Source organism: Prunus persica, chromosome G3 (assembly GCF_000346465.2).
Source record: "Prunus persica cultivar Lovell chromosome G3, Prunus_persica_NCBIv2, whole genome shotgun sequence".
NCBI classification, from domain to species: domain Eukaryota; kingdom Viridiplantae; phylum Streptophyta; class Magnoliopsida; order Rosales; family Rosaceae; genus Prunus; species Prunus persica.
This window is the reverse complement of record NC_034011.1, coordinates 26,895,439-26,916,730: the sequence shown is the minus strand read 5'-3', so window position 1 is coordinate 26,916,730 and position 21,292 is coordinate 26,895,439. Positions and strand designations below refer to the sequence as shown.

Here is a 21,292-nt window from a genome sequence, read left to right as displayed (position 1 = left end):
CCCACAAGGAAATAAATTGTATTGGAAACAGACTAAAAAACACACAATATTTTCTACATTTTTAATGTCATACATTCCAGCCATAAGGATACAACTCTTGATAGGTTCTTATCACACAAACTCTTTGCACTAGGCTTATACATAACATAGCTACCAAGGGTAGTAAACACGGTTACTCAAAACACCTATAGCTTACTCAGTCATAACACAAATTGGATATTTTGATGTCTTAGCCTCTCATGGTTTTCCTTGTCAGGTGTCACTCTTCCAAACAGCTAAGAGGGTGGCAAACTGACCTTGAAAAGTCATGCCTGACCACACTTGCTTAGACAAGCAACTCCTTCTTCTAGATAATCATCCCTGGTAATCCAAAATTCAGGAGCATCCTGCATGCGTTAACCACCACATTGAAATTTTTAGATGACTTGCACTTACCCATCTCAGATATGGGAAGAACTAAACAAGAATGCACCAGGGACATCATTTAAAAATTTGATCTCAAAGATAGAGAGAACAAGCAATGACACGTACCTTCATAATTCCTGCAAGGACTGCACCACCTAGATACACCATGTGCTTTCTTCGTGGAGGATCTTCAATTCGCAATCGCAATTTCTGTTCGTCACAAATTTTAGAGCATGAGAAAGAGACCGACTGAGCTCAGTCTATTATGCCAGATTCAACCAGGATTTACCCAACCTAACCGCCGTCATTTTATTACCCCTTTAATACCAACATTATACAATAGCACGTTCCCCCTGTCTCATATTTTTCAAAGCTATGGTTGTTCTCTTTCTAATCCATGAAACACAAAACTCGTATCTTACCTTCAGTCCATCTTTGTTACCCTTCAAAACAACGTCAAGATAACGGTCCAGTATTTCTTTCTCCAAACTGAAGAAACACCAAAATTTAATATCAGAATGTTCCTAACTCTATTTTTAATAAGGAACATTGGGATGAAAAAGAACTCACTTGGTTTTTCATGTCAAAAAGTAACTCATGGATTTTATTTTTAAGGTTCTAAAATTTTCTACAATTCCTTTGATACGCTGTCTAATCCCAAATGGACTGATACTCCAGGAAAGTGAAATTGCTGACTATTGATACTACAATGTTTGACTATTTCAGGCTTCTTTCAAATAAGGCAAATCAAATAATCATATGGCCAGTGGTATGGAAATTATTTGAAAACTAAACACTCCATCAGAGTCTTCATTAGTATTATGAGGCTTTTGGACAGTAAACAGTGGTTTGTAAACTATGCACCTGAAAAAGGACGATCGTGAATTGTCTTAACTTTAGTGGAGCAGGAAAAGGAATAATAAAATGATCAAGGTGTGTGGAATAAAGAGTAATCTCAGTTTCATGCTAGGTTATCAAACATACAGAAACTTGATACATGCATGTTGAATATAATCGGAAGAAACTACTTTAAATAAGACGCTTATGATGCAATGAAGGGTTAGATATTACCGACTGGGTAATCCAGGATACATCGTGCTCCCTCCACTTAAAACTATATGCTGGTAGAGCTGCACAAGATGCATTAAAATTATAAATCAATGTCGTCAAACAAATAAAGAGTTAATCAATGCTCATTTCATTTGCAAGAGAATTCACATTAGTACCATCATCCTGTTGTCAATATCCATTTCCTGAATGCAGCGGAAAACCATGTCAGCCATCCCATCACCTTCGACATCTATAAGTTCCTGTACAAGGAAAACATGAATGAATATTCAAAACCTTCAACCTGTCAGAATAGTGTTATAATCTTTTTTTATTTATTTTCCAAAAACCAGTATTTTAGGTGGTAATATCACTCTGAAGACTAAAAGCAAATATATTCGAGCAATTCAGTTGAGTATATCAAGAGAAAAGCAAGAAAAATTGAAAAATTACAGGAGTGAATAGAGCCTCAGGAGCCTGGAACCTTTCGGTGCCAACTTTAATCACCCTTCCATCTGGCAGCTGATTAAACCAACATATATCAGTGAATTAAGATCAAACTAAATATATAACTCTTGATTAAAGAGGGAACCAAACAGAAAAAAGACAGGCCAAAACCAACAACAACAATGGTTGTTCAATGAGGTAATTTTACCAATGTAAATTGAAAGAAACTACTGGTGTCACAGCAAGCACACAGTGACATACATGAAAATAGGATACTGAACATATATATTAAAATGACTGAAAATTAATGAGATGCTAAGAAAATCAACTTACAGTGTAATTCTTCACAAGTATGGTTGTCTCAAGTCCCAATTGATACTCCCTTTTGTAATCATAACTACATGAAATTGGATATAATAATTCGTGCAATCAATAAGTTCCACAACATTCCTCACCCAAAAAAAAAAAAAGTTCCACAACATTGGAATATAGAATAAGATTTTTTGTTTACCTTATATAGCAGAGCTTCTCTTTGATTTCCCTGACAGTCTCAAAATCAGCCGTCCTATTCATTGCATACCTTCAGGAAAAACGTTACAATTTCTCAATATAAAAGAAAGTTTCATTTGTAGAACCAACGGTAGTACAAATCATATCGATCTTACTAAGTTATAAGCAATTGATTCTCACCCCCTCCTTGAGAGCAAATCAACAAGATAGGATGTTATGTGTCGGCCAGCTACATTCATTCGCTTTGTAAGATGAGGAAATGAGTAGCCATCAACTACTGGAACCTAGGAGGTTGGAGCAAAAATATCTCAAATTTGACATAGAGTTGATTTCACCTTCAATGGGTTTAATGAAATGGTTTCCATTCCTTTGGAGTATCCAAGAACTAACCAGCTCAAACATATAATTACAAAGTGTACACTACCCAAGCTATTCTGAATACTCTTAATACATAACGTAGAAGATGTGCTTGAGGAATTTACCACATGAGTAACACCATCACCGGAGTCAATAACTAATCCTGTTAACAAACCTGTAAAAAAACAAGGAAATGCTGAAGCCCATGTCCGAAAGAAACAAAAGTATAGCTAAACATAAGTAGCAACAGTTGTTATAGTATGTTATGGATTGTTCCAACATATAATTCTGGCAAGTCACACTAGTGCTTTCGCTCTCCCCATCAACGTTTTCCAAGCATGGAAGATACAAAGCTACTTACTTATTTGTAGGAATAACAAGAACTAAACAAGAAAGGGAGATATAAAAGAAGTGGGGGGGAAAACAGCAATATAAACATTTAACCTTTAATCATCTTTATAAGCACCTTGAGCATACAATGTTAAAACAGCTTGAATTTGTATGAAGACACCAGCAAAATTGTATTTCTCAAACATGGTCTCAACCTGAAATGTTGAATCAAGCTAAACCATGAGATGCTAACGCCATAATTCACAATATTTATTATGGTACAGATACGATTACCCAAAAAAAAAGGCACTTAATAGTACATAGATTGCAAAACAAACCATTTTTTCACGGTTCTTTGAAGGATTGAGAGGCGGGTCCGTGAGTAGTATCTGACATTCAGTAGGATCTATCTGTTGACACAAACCCGGCAACAGAGTTATTAACAATCCGGATGAAACTATAATAACAAAATTGACAATCAAGGGCAGTAAGAAGTTTACCTTTAGTTCACTGTAGAATGCATGGTCCCAGACATGGCCCATATCATCCCAGTTTTGCACGATGCCGTTGTTAACCGGGTAATTTATATCCAACTGATGCCGAAATTCTGCGCAAGCTTCTCCAACAATGACATCCTAAATGCATTTATAAAATTTAAGGGAGGAAAAAAGGGCTGTCAGAACTAATAACTAAATCACAAGCTGTAGGAGATGAGCCAATTAAGGACATACAAAATTCTTAACCTTGAGTAAAGTTGGACTAGAAAGAGTGCAAATTGTGTCCAAAATGTAATGAAAAGTATTAACCTTGATTTCTTGTTCCATGAGTGATTCCTCATAGCGAAGCAGTGGCCTTCCAACTACGCAAGGGAACACAGAGGTAGGGAAATTCTCTCCAGCAAAGCCACATTTCACATACTGCAATTAAAGCAAACAAATTTGACAAAGTTACCAAACCAAAAGTAGATGATGATGATGATTCTAACACCTACAGATCCAAAACAGAGGTCAAGTTTTGATTTTCTGCTCTGCCTCTGAATCAGTTATCTCCAAATTTACGAACACCAAACAAACTTCCAAGAAAGAAAGTGTCAATATGTGCTGGATCGATGAAATCTTTCAACGCAGATTAGAATACTGTGCGTTACTGTGCTTGTGAGAGAAACAAGAAAAGTTAGACAGAGGAGAAGAGTACCCCGGTGCCATTGTCGCAGACGACGACATTTCGGTTGTTCATGTTCAGCTGCTGTTGACAGTTGCTGCAGCTGTTGCCGTTTTTGCTGGTTTCATCTACCGCATTTCTTCAAACCGAAGTGCGTCCAACTGCAGCAAAGAGTGACGGGCTTTCTTCGTGGTCGTGATGCCAAACGACGTCGTATCTTCGTTTACTTTTTTATATTTTGGGCCGGGGGCCAGAGTTTGAAATTGAGCCTAGATGGACTTATTAAGGCCCTCACTATTGAATGACTCGGTAATGCACGAGGCCAGCGCTTAATTCATTTCAAGGCCCAGCCCGTAAAGGTGCAGTTAGTTAATATATAAATCGTGAGGCCTTCTTCTAGGGTTTACGCCGTTCGCAGGTTTCAGAGGTACCCAGCAAACTCGAAGAGCAGCCTGCGCAAATGGTGAGTAGCAGACCCTTCTTCATCAACATCTGTCTCCCATTTTTAGCTCTGGCTGCATAGGAACTTGTATTTAATCATCAACGTCTTCGTTTCCTTTTAACATATTCTTGTGCTTTCTGAACCTAATCGATGCAGGCTCCGAAAAGAGGTGTCAAAGCTCCAGTCGCAGCGAAGAAGAAGACGGTACGTATTTCCTATGTCAATATATTGTATAATGATTTTTGCTTTTTGCTTCTTTTAATAGATGAGTGTTAGGGTGTATATAGTGATTGTGATGGTTTTTTTTTTTTGGTGGTGGCTACAGGAGAAAGTGGTGAACCCACTGTTCGAGAAACGTCCCAAGCAGTTTGGGATTGGAGGGGCATTGCCTCCAAAGAGAGATCTTACCCGTTTCGTGAAATGGCCCAAGGTTGTTCAAGTTCAGAGGAAGAAAAGGATCCTGAAGCAGAGGTTGAAGGTTCCACCAGCTTTGAACCAGTTCACCAAGACCCTCGACAAGAACCTGGGTAATCATGTTAACCCTCACATTCTCTTGTTTCTTTTTCTTTTTGTTTCTCCGTAAAATTTATTTTTATGGAGATGATTGTTTGTTAATCTAAATATAACTGTTAGGTTTTTCTTTTGGGCGAACATTAGACAGTGTGGTTGAAATTTAGATTGGATCAATAAGTTTATTGAGCAGTTTTTTTGTCTGTTCAGGACTGCCATTGACAAGTTTCTTAATTCTGTGTTATGTTGCAATACCACTTTTGCGTTATACTTTCCATGTTGCTGTGCATTTTGTTGAATCCCAAAGTTCGGCAGTATGTTGAAGGAAATGTGGAATGTTGTTGCTAGCTATTACCAACATTTAGCATAATGGGTTGTTTCCTGGACTTGTTTGAAATTGTATCTAGTTATGTCTTGTAACCTGTTTTCATGATTTGATGCTTGATGTGCTGTATGTATAATGTGCATTGTATTTTGTGCAAATACTGAGACTAGAACGTTGTTTCGTAAACCTTTATGCAGCTACGAGTCTGTTCAAGATGCTTCTCAAGTATAGGCCAGAAGACAAAGCAGCAAAGAAGGAGCGCCTTTTGAAAAGGGCACAAGCAGAGTCTGAGGGAAAAACTGTTGAAGCCAAAAAACCTATTGTTGTGAAATATGGTCTCAACCATGTCACCTACCTCATTGAGCAGGTCTTGTTCCCTGCCACTTGCATGTGTTTTATATTCCTTGTCAATGTGCTCGCATTTGTGTAATGATTTTTGTTTTTCAATTGCATTTTGCTTGCAGAACAAAGCCCAGCTTGTTGTTATCGCACATGATGTTGACCCAATAGAGTTGGTGGTTTGGCTGCCTGCATTATGTAGGAAGATGGAAATCCCATATTGCATAGTGAAGGGCAAAGCACGCTTGGGATCGGTAATTTTACTTACATGTCTGCATTCTCTTCTTTCTTGACCTCTTTGACAAAAATTTAGGACCAAACTAACTTTTGTTTACTTTTGTGTCAGATTGTCCATAAGAAAACTGCATCAGTTTTGTGCTTGACAACAGTCAAGAATGAAGATAAATTGGAGTTCAGCAAGGTGCTAGAGGCAATCAAGGTATGGTAGAATTGACCTTATGCAATTTTTTTTGATGCTGTTGCTTGAACTTGTTCGTATTTTGGTTGGTTGAATGCTTAATCCGTGGTATTTCACTTGGTTGTTGCAGGCCAACTTCAATGACAAGTATGATGAGTACAGGAAAAAGTGGGGTGGCGGCATCATGGGTTCCAAATCCCAGGCCAAAACTAGGGCGAAAGAGAGGCTCCTTGCAAAAGAAGCTGCTCAAAGGATGAATTAAATTTTGGTTGATCTTGAATTTCTTTTTCACTTAGGATAAGATTGTCCTAGTCTGGTTCTAGAATTGTGATTGTTCAAGTTTATTTAGATCAACAGCAGAGGTTTTGTTTCCTGAGGATGCGTCTGAGGTTAAAGCTGCAACGTTGTTTAGCTGTTTGGATTAGACTTATTCATGGACATGCCCTTTTTGTTACGGCTGTTGGGCTTTCTAATGATTATCATTTATTTTACATTTCATGATTACAATTTCTGTGCGATGATATTTCTTGTATCTTTGTCATAGAATAGAATAGGGTTTAAGGTTCTGTTTGGTTTCCATTTCTTTATTATGGTTTTCCATTTTTTATTTTGGTTCATTTAACTGTGATTAACCTTAATTGAACTTACTCTAATTATCCATTACCTGCATATATGCGGGTTTGGCTAGTTGGTCAGGATTTGGCTAACTAATCCATTACCTGCATATATGTGGGTTTGGCTAGTTGGTTGGGCAATTATCTTTGTTTTTTAAAGAGAACGAACCTATTATCTTTAAGTAGACTATGTTTAAGAGAGAGTGGTGAAAGAAGAGTGGACACGTTTTTTAAAGTTTTATTTATTTATTTAGGGTTTATTACACCTTCAGTGTATTAGTTTTTTTTTCTTTCTTTTGATGCAATTTAAAGATTATGCAATTCTCCCTCTCTCATTTTAGTACTTTTAAAACTCGTTTATAGATGCGAAAATGTTGCCTGATTAACATTTTTTGTTGTTGGAAGAGATGCTTTATTAAAAAAAATAATAAGCAGCAAGAGAGTACAAAGATAGCAATTTTAGAAGACAAAACACATTTAGGAAAAGAAGAAAGTTTGCAATTATTTTTCCCCAAAATAAAAAATTCGTTATATTTTAAAATTTTAAACTGAAAAAACAAATTCCAGTGCCTTAATTGCATATATAGAGTTTTGCAAGGTCTCCACAAAAATACACTCGCTTCGGTTGTTCTGATCATACACATCCCAAACCCTCACCCTCTCTCTCTCATTCGCCAGCCCTGCAATTCCTCAAACCCTAGAAATCTCTCTCTGTCTGTCTCCGTGTAATTTACGTCATCTGCAAGTGTTCGATTGCAGAAGCTATTTTCGTTTCCTCTTTCTCTATCCTCATCTCGAAGCACAATTAGCTGCGCGCTCTCTTCTCCGACATTTGCCTGGAAATCTTCTGTAATTCGAATCGTTTTGGATGCCGATGGCCCACGGAAAAGTCAGTCTTCCTCAAGATCTCCTCCCCGCGAACATGACCGATGCACACTTCTCCACCAACGGTTCGTGTTCTTGGGCTTTTCTCAATCCATATCTCTTCACATTGCTTCCTTTCTCGCTATTTATCATTCTCATTCTTGTTATTCGCATATATATATATATATATTTTCTTTTCTCCTCGATCTTTCTCGCTATTACAAATTGGTCCTGGTTGCAATAATTCGTCAGTGTACCTATACAAGTGTTTATACATATCTCATATTAACATACATATCTTTATACTTCTATATCTATTATTCGTCCAGCTGATTAATTAGGGTTGGTGTTGTTGATTCTTTTTTCTTAGTAGTTTTATATTATCTTCAGATAACATACATGTACGCCTACATGTATATACACAATTTATATTTCATGCATTAAGAGCTTTTGAATGTTCATGATATTGTTATTGCATTGTGTTTTGTTGTTTATTTGTACACAAAATTTGGGATTATTCTGTTGCCAAGGTGTTCCTGTCCTTTGTCTTTCATTGGTAGTACAGTGTTACAGTCTTTCTGTCCTTGGCTTGTGATTTTCATTAGAATTTCAGTAGTGTATCGAACACTGTTATTTCCCCCTATTTTAAGTTTACCTACGGTGGGTGAACTGCTTGGATTTTCATATTATGGACACTCTGCTTTCCAAAAATTTAAGTAAATGTATCTCTCTGTTTGCCATGTTAGATGAAGCCTTGGAAGGAAATGGTGAGGGGAAGGCGCTAACAGGTTCCCTTGATGAGTCAATTGGTGGTTGTGCTCCTTTTCTAAGTTTGCCATGTTTTCCACATATGCGATTTTGTTCACCTTATTGGCTATCATTTTACTGTTTTTATCATGAATACCGCAGGTGCGTGTAAATTTATTTATTTATTATTATCTTAATTGCAGATCAAGTAGCATCGGAGAGCAGCATACCTTTGTCTCCACAATGGCTGTACGCTAAACCAGTTGATTCCAAGACACTAGTTACTGGAACGTCAGGAGTATGTACATTGCAATTCTTTTTTCTTTTTTCTTTTTCCATATTTGCTCGTATTGCTGTTTCAATAAGCTATATATACAAGTATATTTGTTTTTTGTGGTCCAGTGTTTCAGTTCTTTTCTACTGTTGTTTATAATAAAGTGATTTTAACTAAATCTTTAATGTTAGTGTGGCTTAATACAAGTGCATCTACACTTGTCCAATTTTTTTTCAAAATGATTTTTTTTTTTTTTCATAGAACACTTTGATATCTTAACTCTCTTTCTCTCCCTCCTTCTACACTTTTAAAAAAGCTTTATCTTTCTGCACACCATAATTTATGAAATTCTAGTACCTTGAGTGCATTAGTGTGGTCGTAAGCCTCTCAATTTGTATTTTCTATACCCTTTTGTCGTTCTGCGTTTTCATGTCTGCCCATTCAATTTCTTGGTTTGCTTAATGTGTTAAATCCTGCATCTGATCTATCGGTTGAATTGGGAAAAAAAAAGAACTATGATTTATGCTAGGACCCAATTTTAGATCTTATCTTTTTGGCTATTAGAAGAATTTAGTGCATGTTGTCTTCATAGTTGACTAGTGATTAAAAGTTAACCAATTTTTGAATACCGATAAAAATGACAGGAAATGCATGCACCTGGTTCTTTGCCTCATGGAAACTCTACTGATCCCAATTCGAGAGACACTTGGCGTTTAGATGCATCTCAGGACAAAAAAGATTGGAGGAGGAATGCACCTGATTTAGATATTACCCGCCGCTGGCGTGAGGAGGAGAGGGAAACAGGCTTACTAGGTAGGAGGGATCGCAAGAAAGAGGATCGCCGTGTAGGTGTCACTTCAACTAGGGATACTATTACTACTGATGGTAGAGCAGAAGATCGCCATGTTGGTGCCACTTCAACTAAGGATGTTACTGAAAATAAAGTACTGTCTTCTGACCGCTGGCATGAATCCCGAAGAGATAACAAATGGTCATCAAGGTGGGGCCCTGAAGATAAAGACAAGGACTCTCGAATAGAGAAAAAAACAGATGTTGAGAAGGAAGATATTCATGTTGACAAGCAGTCTCTTTCCAATAGCAATCGCGCAGCTTCTGAACGTGATAGTGATTCTCGGGATAAGTGGAGGCCACGCCATCGCATGGAGGTTCAATCAGGTGGGGCAGCCCCATATCGTGCCGCACCAGGATTTGGGATGGCCAGAGGACAGGTGGAAAAAGTAGGATTTACTGCTGGACGAGGGAGGTCAAACACTAACGGAACTCTGCAGATTGGCAGACCTGTATTAGGAAAAGCTAGTCCCTTTCTCAATATGTATTGCTACCCCAGGGGGAAACTCCTTGACATTTATCGTAAGCAAAAGATTGATTTAACTTTTGATTCCATGCCTGATGGGATGGAGCATGTATCACAAATAACCCAAGTAGGCTCTACTGAGCCATTGGCTTTTGTTGCACCTGATGCAGATGAAGAGGTATATGGATTATATACCAAATTTTTTTAAATATCCACACATGCTTGCATATATATATATATATGTGTGTAGAAATCTATGACATGTTTATTTCTTGATAACGTACTTGCTCGCTAATTATCATAGTTAAATAAGCAAGTGGTGAAATATTTCTATGATCACCATTATTTACTGATGTGATGCTTTCAGGCTTGTCTGAGAGATATATTGAAGGGAAGCATTACTAGCAGTGGAGTGTTATACAACTCCCCTAAAGACAAGAATGTATTAAGTGATGATTCTAAAGGTATTAAGTTGCATTCTGTTGGACTCATGCCTAATAATCCTCATCATTTTTTTTTTCTGATACAAGTTTTCTCATTTACTCAGGAACTAGTAATGTCACTTTAAGCAAAGAGGAAGGAAACTTTGCAGCTAACAGTGAACAAAATGTCCAATCTACTGGAGAGGTCATTTTAAACAATTCTTTTCAAGTTACTGGTCCTGAGGTGTCACCTATTTGTGGCCCACAGGCGCATATTTTAAAGGGTAAGGAAAAGCAGTTTTAACCTAATATTCTGGTTCCTTCGTTTGATACTATTGGTATTGTTGTCATGTGTTGTATGTTAAAACACTCCATTTTTTTCCAGAAAGTGTTGCTACTGAAGGTGAGCAGAAAGTTCTGACAGTCAAAGCACTGGCTGATGGAGGGATTGATGGCCCCAGCAATGACGTTACTGAACTGAGAAATTCTGGATACCAGGAGGTGGGATATTTTGGTTTGCAGAAGCGTCCTTTGTTGGACCATGTTAAATCAGATACAGTTGAAATTGATAGCCAGCTTCCTAATAATCCAAGTTCCTTATTTTATTCTCCATCTTTACAGCAAACCTCAAGCAGTGATCGTCACTATGTCAAGAGCAACGAGGCACATGTGTCGGACAGAATTGTCTCACCCGAGGATTTAAGTTTGTGCTACCTTGATCCTCAAGGGAACACCCAGGGACCTTTCTTGGGGATTGACATAATCGCATGGTTTGAGCAAGGGTTTTTTGGAATCGACTTACCAGTCCGCTTGTTTGATGCCCCCGATGGATCTCCTTATCAAGAACTTGGTGACGTGATGCCACATCTGAAAACTAAATCTGGATATGTTTCTAACTCTAGTTTGCATGCTAAGCTAGAGCCGTTGGATGTCATTAAAGGCAGCTTGGAAGAGAGAATATCTGCACCTAACTACGGGGGGTCTAATATTCTAAATAGTCAGCAGTGGACTCCATCTGTATTGGAGGCTACCTCAAGTGGTAGTGTTCAATCAAGAATGCCTAACCATAGTTATCAGTCTGAACTCCAGTACCTTGACAATCAAAGCATTCAAAATTTTGTTGCAGAAGATGAAGGTGTGTTATGCGTCTTATCATTTTCTATGTTGTCATTTATGTCTACGTTGTCACTTTAATTGCTTCTCTTTTTTGTTGTATACAGAAATTGTATTTCCTGGAAGGCCTAAAAGTAGCAGTGATTGCCTTTTGAGGTCTTCAGCGGACATTCATGGCTCAATTTCAAATTCTCCTAGCCTTCCTTCCCTTTCAAATGAAGTTTCAGAAACTAACCTGCCTAGTCAGCAGAATGATAAGTTGCATCCTTTTGGCCTGTTGATGTCGGAGCTTAGAGGTAGTTCCCATTTAAGGTCTGCTCAATCATCCCATGCGTCTTTAGGCATGGATGATCAGGTTCAGTTGAGAGATTCTTTCTTTGAGGGAGGTGCCACTATTGCTAGTCAGAATCCCCTTGGTCCCATGATTGATCAACCTTCCTTTGTGGATACACAGTCTGATAATTATATAAGAAATAACACTAATATTAGTCTGGGTTCTATAGATGCTCACCATCTTTCTCGCATGGGGAAAGAGATCAGTGGCTTTGGCCTTGCTGAGCATATAATGCCACAGAAGTTACTAAAAGAACGGCTTCAGCAGCTGAACCATCCATCTCTGCTTCCTGCTGCGCATGGTGCAGGGACTGGTGTAGACCAATTCCCTGGATTTGGTTTTTCTGACAGCAATAACCCTAATATCCAGCCGTTCCATCAACCTGTTGCAGATATGGAACATCTCTTAGAACTACAGCGTCAACAGCAGCGTCAGCGTCAGTTGGAGCTTCGCCAACAGCATCACCAATTGGAGCTTCAGCAACATCAGCATCAGTTGGAGCTTCAGCAACGTCAGCGTCAGTTGGAGCTCCAGCAACACCAGCGTCAGTTGGAGTTTCAGCAACACCAGCGTCAGCTGGAACTTCAGCAACGCCTGCGTCAGCTGGAGCTTCAGCAACAGCATCACTTGAAGCAGCAGCTTCACCATCACCAGATGAAACTGCAGCAACAACAGCAATCTCAAACTCAGCACTTGCTCCTTGAACAATTTTTGCATCAACAGATGTCTGATTCTGGTTATGGGCAATGGAAGATTGATGCCACAAATGGCAACCCTTTAGATCAATTAAGTTTAAGGAAGCAATTTCCAAATGACTTGCACCATTCCCATTCCTCCATACAAGATCCATTGCTAGAGCAGATCATCCAAGCAAATATAGGACGCCCTGGACAGACTGATTTTCTTGACCTCATATCTCAGGCCAAGCAAGGGAATATGCACCCTTCAGAGCTGCAACTTCGTTTTCAGCAACAAGAGTTGCAGGCACAGCAGTTATCTGTGGCATTGAGGGAGCAGCTGCAGATGGAGGGGGAAAGACGTTTAGGTGGTCCTCGGTTTGCAGATGAAGCAAGTCATGTTGCCAGGGATCCTGCTGGCCATCACCAGGCGCAGATGGTTGCATTTAGTTCTTCAGAAAATTACCAGCAACAGCAGAGGTTTCCCACCCATGAACAGCAACTAAGCCATCTCAACTGGAATCATACCTCACGGGACCGACATGGGATGAACTTTGATATTCAGAATGCATGTGGGCAGGGTCTAGATTTGCAGGATCAGTATCGGCGTAAGTGCTCTATTGATAAACAGGACTCCATTTCTTCGGGGATGCCCTCTAACCGTCAACTGGTTTCTGATGAGTTTTTTTCTTCTCATTCAGTTGGTTTGGAACGCATGCCCTGTGGGAACAGCGGGCAGCTGGAAAATAGCTGCATTGAAGCACATCGACCGCATTTGCATCTTGATGCTGAACAAAAACGACGAGATTCAGAAGCTACCATGGCTTTTGCTGAGTCAAATATGTGGGCTAACGGTGATAGGGAACACTCAAAACAAATTTTGATGGACCTTCACCAAAAACTGGGTCATCAATCTACAGAGTTATCAGAAGTTGATTATCAGCATCAGTTATCATCTTCCAGAAGTCGGGGAGGGTCTGTACATCTTCCATTTAGTCTTCTCCGGGATCAACCAGTTGGTATGAACACAGGAGGACCACAGAATTCCAACTATAGTGTCTCGTTCCAGGACCATTTGGGTGGTGTAGGTATGAATGAACAGTCAAGCAATCTGGCAACTAGTGAAAGAGTTCCTTTTAGATCTAATTCCAGAGAATTTATGGAGGATCAGCTGTTCTTGTCTGGACCTAGGGAAGTGTCTCATACTTCTCATGTGGATACTAGCTTCATGTGTAAATCAGCTGTGAGTGATGGTGTATCAGAGTTGGAGGGTAATAATTGGAAGAAACAGGGGGTGAAAGGCATGTTGAACAGGTCAGTTTCAGGGTACGAAGGAAACGTGACAGACCAAGAAGAAACTGCAATTGATTGCGGGGAACTTCGTAGTAATGCCCATAGCAGGCATAGCTCACTAAGCAGTGCTGGTAATTTGTCAAATGATCTTAATTTTTAGTTAATCTCATTTTCATTTTAAACGAGTTTGAAACTCTTTAAATGGTACAGGTGGTGGATGTGGGAACTTCTACAGCTCAGAGACAGGATTAGATAAACAGATTGGAGAAGAGGTTTCTAATGGGAGGTAGTGTTCTTTTTCTTTTTCTTTTTTTCCTTTCTTTGTGTAATAGAATTACCTTTTCGTTTGCTTTTTTTGGTTTATGGTCACTTTGCATTAACTTTGTATCCGGATGTGCGTCATTTTGATTATTCATGATTCTCTAGTGATGTGCAATTGGCTGGCGGATGTAACGGATTTTGTTTTCTTTAATAAACACTTATAGTGTTATTTTCATTATGTGTTGTCAGTTTGCACATTAGGGATATCTCCTAATGCATATTCAGAATTTCCTGTTAGACTATTATCAGTCTCATTGTATTCTTTATGCTCCATTGACAGGCTGCCTCCTGCTATAACCAAGGGGTCTGACAATGCTTTGCATAGACGCCGGGTTTTATCTTCCCAGGATGTCTTGTCTGAGGCAGCATTATCTCTGCCTGTCAAGCAAAGAAATCCGGCCGCAACCCTTGTCTCTGATACTCAAGCATCTAGCAAGAATGATGCGCAATTTAGGAGGACTTCATCTTGCAGTGATGCTTCTGTGTCGGAGACATCATTCATAGACATGCTCAAGAAACCAGTCATTGTAGAGGCTGATGCAGCCAACCGAGCAGCATCTGCATTGGAGTCGTCTGATGGAGGTAGCCACGTGGGGCGAAGTGGCAAGAAGAAAGGGAAGAAAGGAAGGCAGATTGATCCTGCTCTCCTTGGTTTTAAGGTTTCCAGCAACCGGATACTGATGGGCGAGATCCATCGACTTGATGATTGAGCATGCTTTGCATCCTGTAAGATTTCTCTTTTTTTGGTATAGAAGTTGTACAGCAAATTTAAGAAACATAGATATCTTAGGATTTTTTTCCCCTTTTAAGTTATCCATTCTTGTTTCAAAGTTAGAGCATCTACGTAGTTTTGAAGCCTTACGGTGGTTGACCGGAATAGTGTACATGAGCAAGAGAGGTCACTGACAAGTGCCAATTTTTGTACCAGTGTATCAATGAAAAGAACAATTGTTTACAACCAACTGTCCTTAATTTGTTTATTCTTATTATTATTATTATTATTATTATTATTATTATTATTTTCTTATTATCAATTTCTTATGAGATGACAGACGAATCATCCGGAAAATGGATTTTGCAGATGGTGCATTCACTTGGATGATAATTTCAACAATATAAAAAGGAAAAAAGGAAATTTAAAAAAAAAAATTAAGAAGATGATGTTACATTACATACATGATTTCACCGAGGCTGGACGTAAGCCTTCCCCTCCCAAAATATTTGGATGGCTTTTTATATTTCAAGCCTCTGGCTTGCTATATACGCGTAAAGGCGTAATAAGTTGCCAGTCATATCATAGTCAACGGCAAATTTAGACCCACCACGTTGCACTTGAGTTTCTCTTCTCCTTCTGTTTCTCTCTGGTTTTCTTTGATCAGTTTTTCTTTTTTTTTTTTTTTTTTTTTTTTTTTTTTTTTTTTTGGGGTGTCCCTCTCATCCTCTCAGATTGCGTTGAGGGTTGACGTTGGAACGTACGTCCTCCCAGGCTTAGCCTGTGTAAGGCCAGAGAGGCCTGCCTAGCTACAGCCATGGGTTCCGTCGCTATGGAACCGGAGGACATAGCAACCTACGCCGCCACCCATTCAATTCCGCTCAAGAATTTCACCACCATTTGTACGTCGGTGACCATGATACATTCCATGGGCTTTTTCTATCATAATAATCCCCTGCTTTATTCAGCCCCTCTTCTTCTCATGCAATTCTCTCTCGCCACTGGTGTTATCCTCCTCACCTCTCTCCTCCTCAAGCCTCTCGGCCAACCCATCATCGTCGCGCAAGTCTTAGTAAGTACCTCCATATCATTCTATATCATTCATTATACACCATCATCAAGTTCTTTCCATTTCCAAATTCAATCTCTCATTGCAACACAAATAAAGAAAAACAGAGGTTTAGGTTTACATTGCATGCATGCAGCATAATGCAAAACTTTATTGTATTTTAAAATAGCAAAATAAAAACAAAAAAAATATAAAATTTTGTTGATTGGTTATGATTTACCTAACAGGGGGGTATAATACTAGGTCCTTCGATTCTAGGCCGGACTGATGCATTTATCGATAGTTTTTTTCCTCTCAGAAGTTTTATACTGCTGGATGTTATTTCCTCTTTTGGATTCATGTTCTACTTCTTCCTCATCGGAGTGCAAACCGACCCCTCCATCGTCAAGAAGATCGACAGAAAGACATTTGCCATTGGGTTTGTGACAGTGGCCATCCCTTGTCTATTGACTCAAGGATGGTCTGCTCTCTTGAAAACCCACGTCAATTTGGAAACGAACCTCGCCAATTCACTTCCGGCTGTGGCTCTAGCAGAGTCTATGCTGACCTTCCCAACCATCGTTTTCTTTCTGCACGAGCTGAAGATCATCAACTCTGACTTCGGGAGGGTGGCAATGTCTTCTTCCATTGTGAGCGGCTTGTGCAGCTTCTGTGTGATGACAATCTCTATTGTGGCCAAGAAATCATCCGGAAATGATACATACAACGTGCTATCAGTAGTGGCCACCGGTGCTGTGGTTGCGCTTGTCATCGTTTTGGTCATTCGGCCCGTACTCAAATGGATGATGCGGAGGTCGAGCCCAGTGGGACAGCCAATGAAGGAAAGTCACGTGGTTCATCTACTTCTTGGGGTCATGGTGACTGGCCTTTTCAGTCATGCCACAGGTTTACACACATACTATGGACCTTTCATTCTTGGGTTGACGATACCAGCAGGGCCACCAGTCGGGTCTGCTCTCGTGGAGAAGCTCGAGCTCATCATCTCCTGGGTCTTTATGCCCATATTCTACGCCAAAAATGGTTTGGTTATGGATCTCTGCGCCCTTCGACTCAAGAATTATACCATCTTGCAATCCACTGCCCTCGTTGGTGCATTTGGCAAGTTTATGGGAGCTTTTCTGACTTCACTCTTGTGCACCAAAATGCCAATCACGGATGCTATCTCGCTTGGCCTTGTCCTGAATGCCCAAGGCTTTCTCGAGCTTGGCTTGTTTAAAATGCTCAAGAGTAATATGGTATGCCCTATGCAGCCAATCCAATTCCAATATCCTATAATCGGATTATGAACGGAACCGTAAGAAAGTGAAATCTAATTTCTTAAACCTTTGTGCTTTTTTTACAGGCGATAGATAATGAAGCATTTGTTGTCATGTGTACATCCATGATACTTATAACAGGGGGTATCACGCCCATTATAAAACGCCTCTACGATCCTTCAAAGAGGTACATGGTTTACAAGAGAAGAACAGTGATGCATGCCCGACCAAACTCCCAGCTCCCCGTACTCGTCGGCATACACGACCAAGAAGATGTTGAACCCACAATCAACCTCCTTCAGGCTTTATACCCCACCGAAAGAAGCCCTCTTGCCATCTATCTCCTCCATCTCATCGAGCTTATCGGCCGTGCAAACCCTCTGCTCATCCCCCACAAGCTCACAAGAAGGCCCTCCTCAAAGGCCAGTCCCTCGGAACCAGTTGTCAATGCCTTTAGAAAGTACGAGCAAAGGAACGAGAGTCTTGTCACAGTTCACCCCTTTACCGCTATATCTCCTTGTGCCACAATGCACGATGATGTATGCACAATTGCACTTGATAAAAAGACTTCCCTCATTATAGTTCCTTTCTACAAGAGATTCCATGCCAGAAAACAGAGGATGATCAACAAAAATGTACTTGAGAAAGCACCTTGCTCTGTTGCAATCCTTGTTCACCATGGTGGGCTCTTCGACAGCAGTTTCAACAGCCGTTCAGGGGCAATGACGTTGACATGCCAGAACGCGTCTTGCTATAATGTTGCTATTCTCTTCTTGGGCGGAGCTGATGACCGAGAGGCACTGGCGTTTGGGGCACGAATGGCTGCCCATCCAAACATCAACTTGACCTTAGTTCGGCTTCTTCTAGATGGAAGCATAACAAATACTAGTGAGGATGTGGAGGAGAACAGGCTTGACTGTGAGGTGTTGAGTGAGTTCAGGGAAGGCATGGCAGACAACTATCGGGTCATGTACATAGAAGAGCTGGTGATGGATGGTTCAGGGACAATGGCAGTGATCCGTTCCATGGAAAATAACTATGAACTAGTAATAGCAGGAAGAAATCAAGATAAAAAGTCACTGGTCCTGTCAGGGTTCATGGATGAGAATGAGCAGAGTGAGTTGGGAGCAATCGGGGAGGTGTTAGCCACCGCAGATTTCATGGGCAAAAGCAGAATTCTGGTGGTGCAACAACACAGCAAAGTGGTGAATGACGACAATGAGAATCATAGAGAAAAATTTAGGGAGCAAAGCATGACAATCGATGATGTTGAGGATCTGCAAATTCAAAGAAGATGAGATATGCATTACGCACAATTATATTTTAAAGTAGGCTCTCTCTCTCTCTCTCTCTCTCTCTCTCTCTCTCTCTCTCTCTCTAGACATAAACACATAAATTAAGAAAAGAAAACCCCTAAAAAACAGCATGTGGTATTAGATTGAATTGCAGAGCAAACAAATGATAGTGAACCTGCAATTGATCGTTGAAATTAAAATATCCAGACGCCAACTTCTGTACTTTGAACTAACCTAACATGACCTGAAAATCCTTCCAAGAATTATTACTTGAGACCTGATATTTCCTGAATTGTTTGAACCAACTGTCGAGTGGGCTCTAGTCTTGAAGAAGAAGAAAGGGATGCTAAAAGTTCAGCTGATACAATTTGCAACATCGAGGGTGAGGTTTGTTGAACCCATTTAACGTGTTCAATAGCAACTGGAATCTCTTTAGCATCGGCTAAATACTTCAGCAAAATTACATGGGAATCTGACTGTGCTACATCATTACTGAGGCCGCATAGTAACTTAGAAGCATCAAGAAAAAAACCTGCATAGAGCACAAACAAATATAAGCAACAGGCCAAAACACTTGAAACTACCAACTTAGCACATTCTACTGGACAATTTATTGGGGTAGCATAAAGGTAAATGATGTGAAAACTTAAACATCCATTACGTATCATCATGTGTACAGAAACATACCTGCTTTGCACAAAGAGCGAGTAAATGTACCCAGCACATTTTGTGCAAGCATAAAATCCTGTTCAACAGACTTGCGGAAAACATCGAAAGCAGCTTGAAGCTTCGTTTCTTGGCAAAGCCCTTCAAGTAGAGATGTGTATGTCATCACGTCAGGTGCAACCCCTTTACCCAACATGTGGTAAAAGAGCCTTTGTGCCTCATCAACCTGACCCACTTCCGAAAACTTCCGAATTAGGATATTGTAAGTCTTCAAGTTTCCTCTGCACCCACTTGCAAACATCTCATCCCATAACCTTTTAGCAGGCCTCAATAAATCTTCTCTACAACATGTTTCAATAAGAGAATTATAAGTCGAAACGTCTGGGCCTAACCCTTTTTTCTTCATCTCCTGAAGAACCCCATATGCTTCTTTCACCATCCCTGCTTTGCACAAGAATGACACCATGACATTGTAAGTCTCCAAATCTTTGAAATAGTCGCCAGAAGCCAAAACTTGAAAAACTACCAACAACTCATCGGTATTGCTATGCTTACATAGATTTCTGCTCAAATTGCACAAAGTCAAAAGAGTTGGGAATCTCTGCTTTTCAATCATGAATCTGAAGAACACTATTGCAGAGAGAGGATCAATCGCCGACACTGATCCTATTAACACGTTGAGAACATCATCGTCAATCGGAAAATTCCCGCTAATAATTACTTCACCCAATTCTTTTGCTTCACATATCTGCCGTTCTGAAATCAAATCAAATATAAACTGTCTATAATCGTTAGTCCTTGGAGCTACACCTAACTTTCTCTTCTTCTTCAAAACCTTTTCTACATCAACTACACTCCCAGTCGATCGAAATGCTTCGGCGACAATCCTATATGCCATGAAATCGGGTTTGCACTGTCTACTCCTCAGCTCATCCAATACCCAGAAAGCCTCTGACACTCTCGAAGCCTGACAAAACCCGTGAATGATCAAAAGCGCGGTCACTGACCCGTTAATTTCTGAACCACCTCTCCTAACCTCATCTAACATGCTCAAAGTTTTACCCAATTCAGCATGTCCACAGAGCCTCCATATAAACACACCAAACCCCAGAGTGCTTAAAGGGATAGCCTTAAGAGTCATTTCATCAAATACCTTCTGGGCATACTCAAAATATCCATCACAAGCTAGAGCAGCCAGAAGTGAGTTACAAATCTCGTGCCCAATATCTTTAATTAGCGAGGAAACCTCGCTAAAGACCAGAAATGCGTTGTGGGTTTTCCTTCCTATGATAAGTGAAGCAATTACGGAGCGATAAACAGAAGCATCGAGGCCGATTTTCTGGGCTTTGACTTGCTTGAGGAGAGCATCAATGGCGTTGAATTGGCGGGAGAAAGAGAGAGACTTGAGGACGGATTTATAGGTGATGGAGGTGTGAGAGAACGATGGTTGCTGGGAAGCCCAATTGAAGAAGCCGAGAGCGAGTGAATGGTGGGGGAGGAGGAAGGGGTCGATAACTCGGGCCACGAGTGACGGACTCAGTGAGTCGCGGCAACCGAGCTGGTGAAGAATGTTCTCGAGTGAAGGGTTCCATGAGCGGGTCGGCCTTGTGTGGTTCGAAGCGGAGATTAGAACTCGGCTTATTCGACTTGCCAGCTCCGTTGCGGATGAAGTTTTCATTGACGGAAGAGAGTGTCGGATACAGCAATACAAGAAGAATGGCTCGAAACGCACCGTCTGGATCATTTTCCTTCTTTGTTAGGATTGGCTCTCAATTTTGTGACCTGGGTCTTTTTTATTTTTCTTTTTTGATAGGTTGTCTTGCGTCATTAAGATGCATTGTATTGTATTTGTCTCTTTTCGAATTCACTTGGAAAAAGATGCATTGTTTAAGTTGAGAATTCACTTGGAAATAAGATTGTATGTGCGCAAGATATAATGAACACTGCACAGAACAGTTCAAGCAGAAAAGAGAGAGGGAAAAAAAAACAGAAGGAATTGCCAAAGTAGTGTTGAAAAAAAAAGGGACAG

General features: G+C 40.1%; 5 protein-coding genes across 11 annotated transcripts; 3 read left to right on the top strand and 2 right to left on the bottom strand.

The window, feature by feature from the left end:
• LOC18783559 (actin-related protein 2) lies at positions 8-4,447 on the bottom strand. The gene is made up of 15 exons (XM_007215444.2): positions 4,291-4,447; positions 3,903-4,013; positions 3,597-3,731; positions 3,435-3,506; positions 3,233-3,311; positions 2,892-2,941; positions 2,590-2,693; positions 2,411-2,479; positions 2,233-2,296; positions 1,906-1,974; positions 1,632-1,715; positions 1,477-1,535; positions 828-894; positions 532-615; positions 8-386 (listed from the first exon to the last, which is right to left on the bottom strand). Exons 1-15 carry the CDS (start codon positions 4,330-4,332, stop codon positions 306-308), a joined length of 1,170 nt encoding a protein of 389 aa, XP_007215506.1. The 5' UTR covers positions 4,333-4,447; the 3' UTR covers positions 8-305.
• LOC18783779 (60S ribosomal protein L7a-1) lies at positions 4,665-6,811 on the top strand. Its single transcript, XM_007216853.2, has 7 exons — positions 4,665-4,720; positions 4,856-4,903; positions 5,025-5,226; positions 5,732-5,901; positions 5,999-6,127; positions 6,220-6,312; positions 6,422-6,811. Exons 1-7 carry the CDS (start codon positions 4,718-4,720, stop codon positions 6,551-6,553), a joined length of 777 nt encoding a protein of 258 aa, XP_007216915.2. The 5' UTR covers positions 4,665-4,717; the 3' UTR covers positions 6,554-6,811.
• Positions 6,930-15,227, top strand: LOC18782784. Of its 5 annotated transcripts, XM_020559517.1 has the most exons (12): positions 6,930-7,855; positions 8,516-8,581; positions 8,720-8,814; positions 9,435-10,283; positions 10,473-10,569; positions 10,653-10,811; positions 10,913-11,028; positions 11,149-11,662; positions 11,748-13,259; positions 13,353-14,075; positions 14,155-14,230; positions 14,546-15,227. In XM_020559517.1, exons 1-12 carry the CDS (start codon positions 7,774-7,776, stop codon positions 14,973-14,975), a joined length of 4,719 nt encoding a protein of 1,572 aa, XP_020415106.1. In that variant the 5' UTR covers positions 6,930-7,773; the 3' UTR covers positions 14,976-15,227. The 5 variants fall into 5 exon arrangements, with proteins under 5 accessions (XP_020415106.1, XP_020415104.1, XP_020415103.1 ...); XM_020559515.1 differs by having other exon boundaries at positions 8,516-8,578; positions 11,748-14,075; XM_020559514.1 differs by having other exon boundaries at positions 11,748-14,075.
• LOC18781653 (cation/H(+) antiporter 15) lies at positions 15,354-18,634 on the top strand. The gene is made up of 2 exons (XM_020559522.1): positions 15,354-17,281; positions 17,389-18,634. Exons 1-2 carry the CDS (start codon positions 16,385-16,387, stop codon positions 18,598-18,600), a joined length of 2,109 nt encoding a protein of 702 aa, XP_020415111.1. The 5' UTR covers positions 15,354-16,384; the 3' UTR covers positions 18,601-18,634.
• Positions 18,486-21,257, bottom strand: LOC18782089 (pentatricopeptide repeat-containing protein At5g14080). Of its 3 annotated transcripts, XM_020559521.1 has the most exons (4): positions 19,819-21,257; positions 19,285-19,704; positions 18,832-19,129; positions 18,486-18,579 (listed from the first exon to the last, which is right to left on the bottom strand). In XM_020559521.1, the coding sequence occupies exons 1-3, from the start codon at positions 21,005-21,007 to the stop codon at positions 18,864-18,866; spliced, it is 1,875 nt and encodes a 624-aa protein (XP_020415110.1). In that variant the 5' UTR covers positions 21,008-21,257; the 3' UTR covers positions 18,486-18,579; positions 18,832-18,863. The 3 variants fall into 3 exon arrangements, with proteins under 3 accessions (XP_020415110.1, XP_020415108.1, XP_007214927.2); XM_020559519.1 differs by having other exon boundaries at positions 19,285-21,256; XM_007214865.2 differs by lacking the exon at positions 18,486-18,579 and having other exon boundaries at positions 18,714-19,129; positions 19,285-21,257.

Bases quoted from the DNA above. Each gene is read 5' to 3' on its own strand.
- LOC18783559 (XM_007215444.2), bottom strand. From the start codon at position 4,332: ATGAACAACCGAAATGTCGTCGTCTGCGACAATGGCACCGGG. The intron at 3,312-3,434 runs GTTTGTTTTGCA...TCAACATTTCAG, and splicing joins CAAAGAACCGTGAAAAAATG to GTTGAGACCATGTTTGAGAA. The intron at 2,480-2,589 runs GTGAGAATCAAT...TTTTTCCTGAAG, and splicing joins GATTTGCTCTCAAGGAGGGG to GTATGCAATGAATAGGACGG.
- LOC18783779 (XM_007216853.2), top strand. The intron at 5,902-5,998 runs GTCTTGTTCCCT...TTTTGCTTGCAG, and splicing joins TCACCTACCTCATTGAGCAG to AACAAAGCCCAGCTTGTTGT. The intron at 6,128-6,219 runs GTAATTTTACTT...CTTTTGTGTCAG, and splicing joins GCAAAGCACGCTTGGGATCG to ATTGTCCATAAGAAAACTGC.
- LOC18782784 (XM_020559514.1), top strand. From the start codon at position 7,774: ATGCCGATGGCCCACGGAAAAGTCAGTCTTCCTCAAGATCTCCTCCCC. The intron at 8,582-8,719 runs GTTGTGCTCCTT...TCTTAATTGCAG, and splicing joins CCTTGATGAGTCAATTGGTG to ATCAAGTAGCATCGGAGAGC. The intron at 14,231-14,545 runs GTAGTGTTCTTT...CTCCATTGACAG, and splicing joins GAAGAGGTTTCTAATGGGAG to GCTGCCTCCTGCTATAACCA.
- LOC18781653 (XM_020559522.1), top strand. From the start codon at position 16,385: ATGTTCTACTTCTTCCTCATCGGAGTGCAAACCGACCCCTCCATCGTC. The intron at 17,282-17,388 runs GTATGCCCTATG...CTTTTTTTACAG, and splicing joins AAATGCTCAAGAGTAATATG to GCGATAGATAATGAAGCATT.
- LOC18782089 (XM_007214865.2), bottom strand. From the start codon at position 21,007: ATGATCCAGACGGTGCGTTTCGAGCCATTCTTCTTGTATTGCTGTATC. The intron at 19,130-19,284 runs GTATGTTTCTGT...TGCTCTATGCAG, and splicing joins TCGCTCTTTGTGCAAAGCAG to GTTTTTTTCTTGATGCTTCT.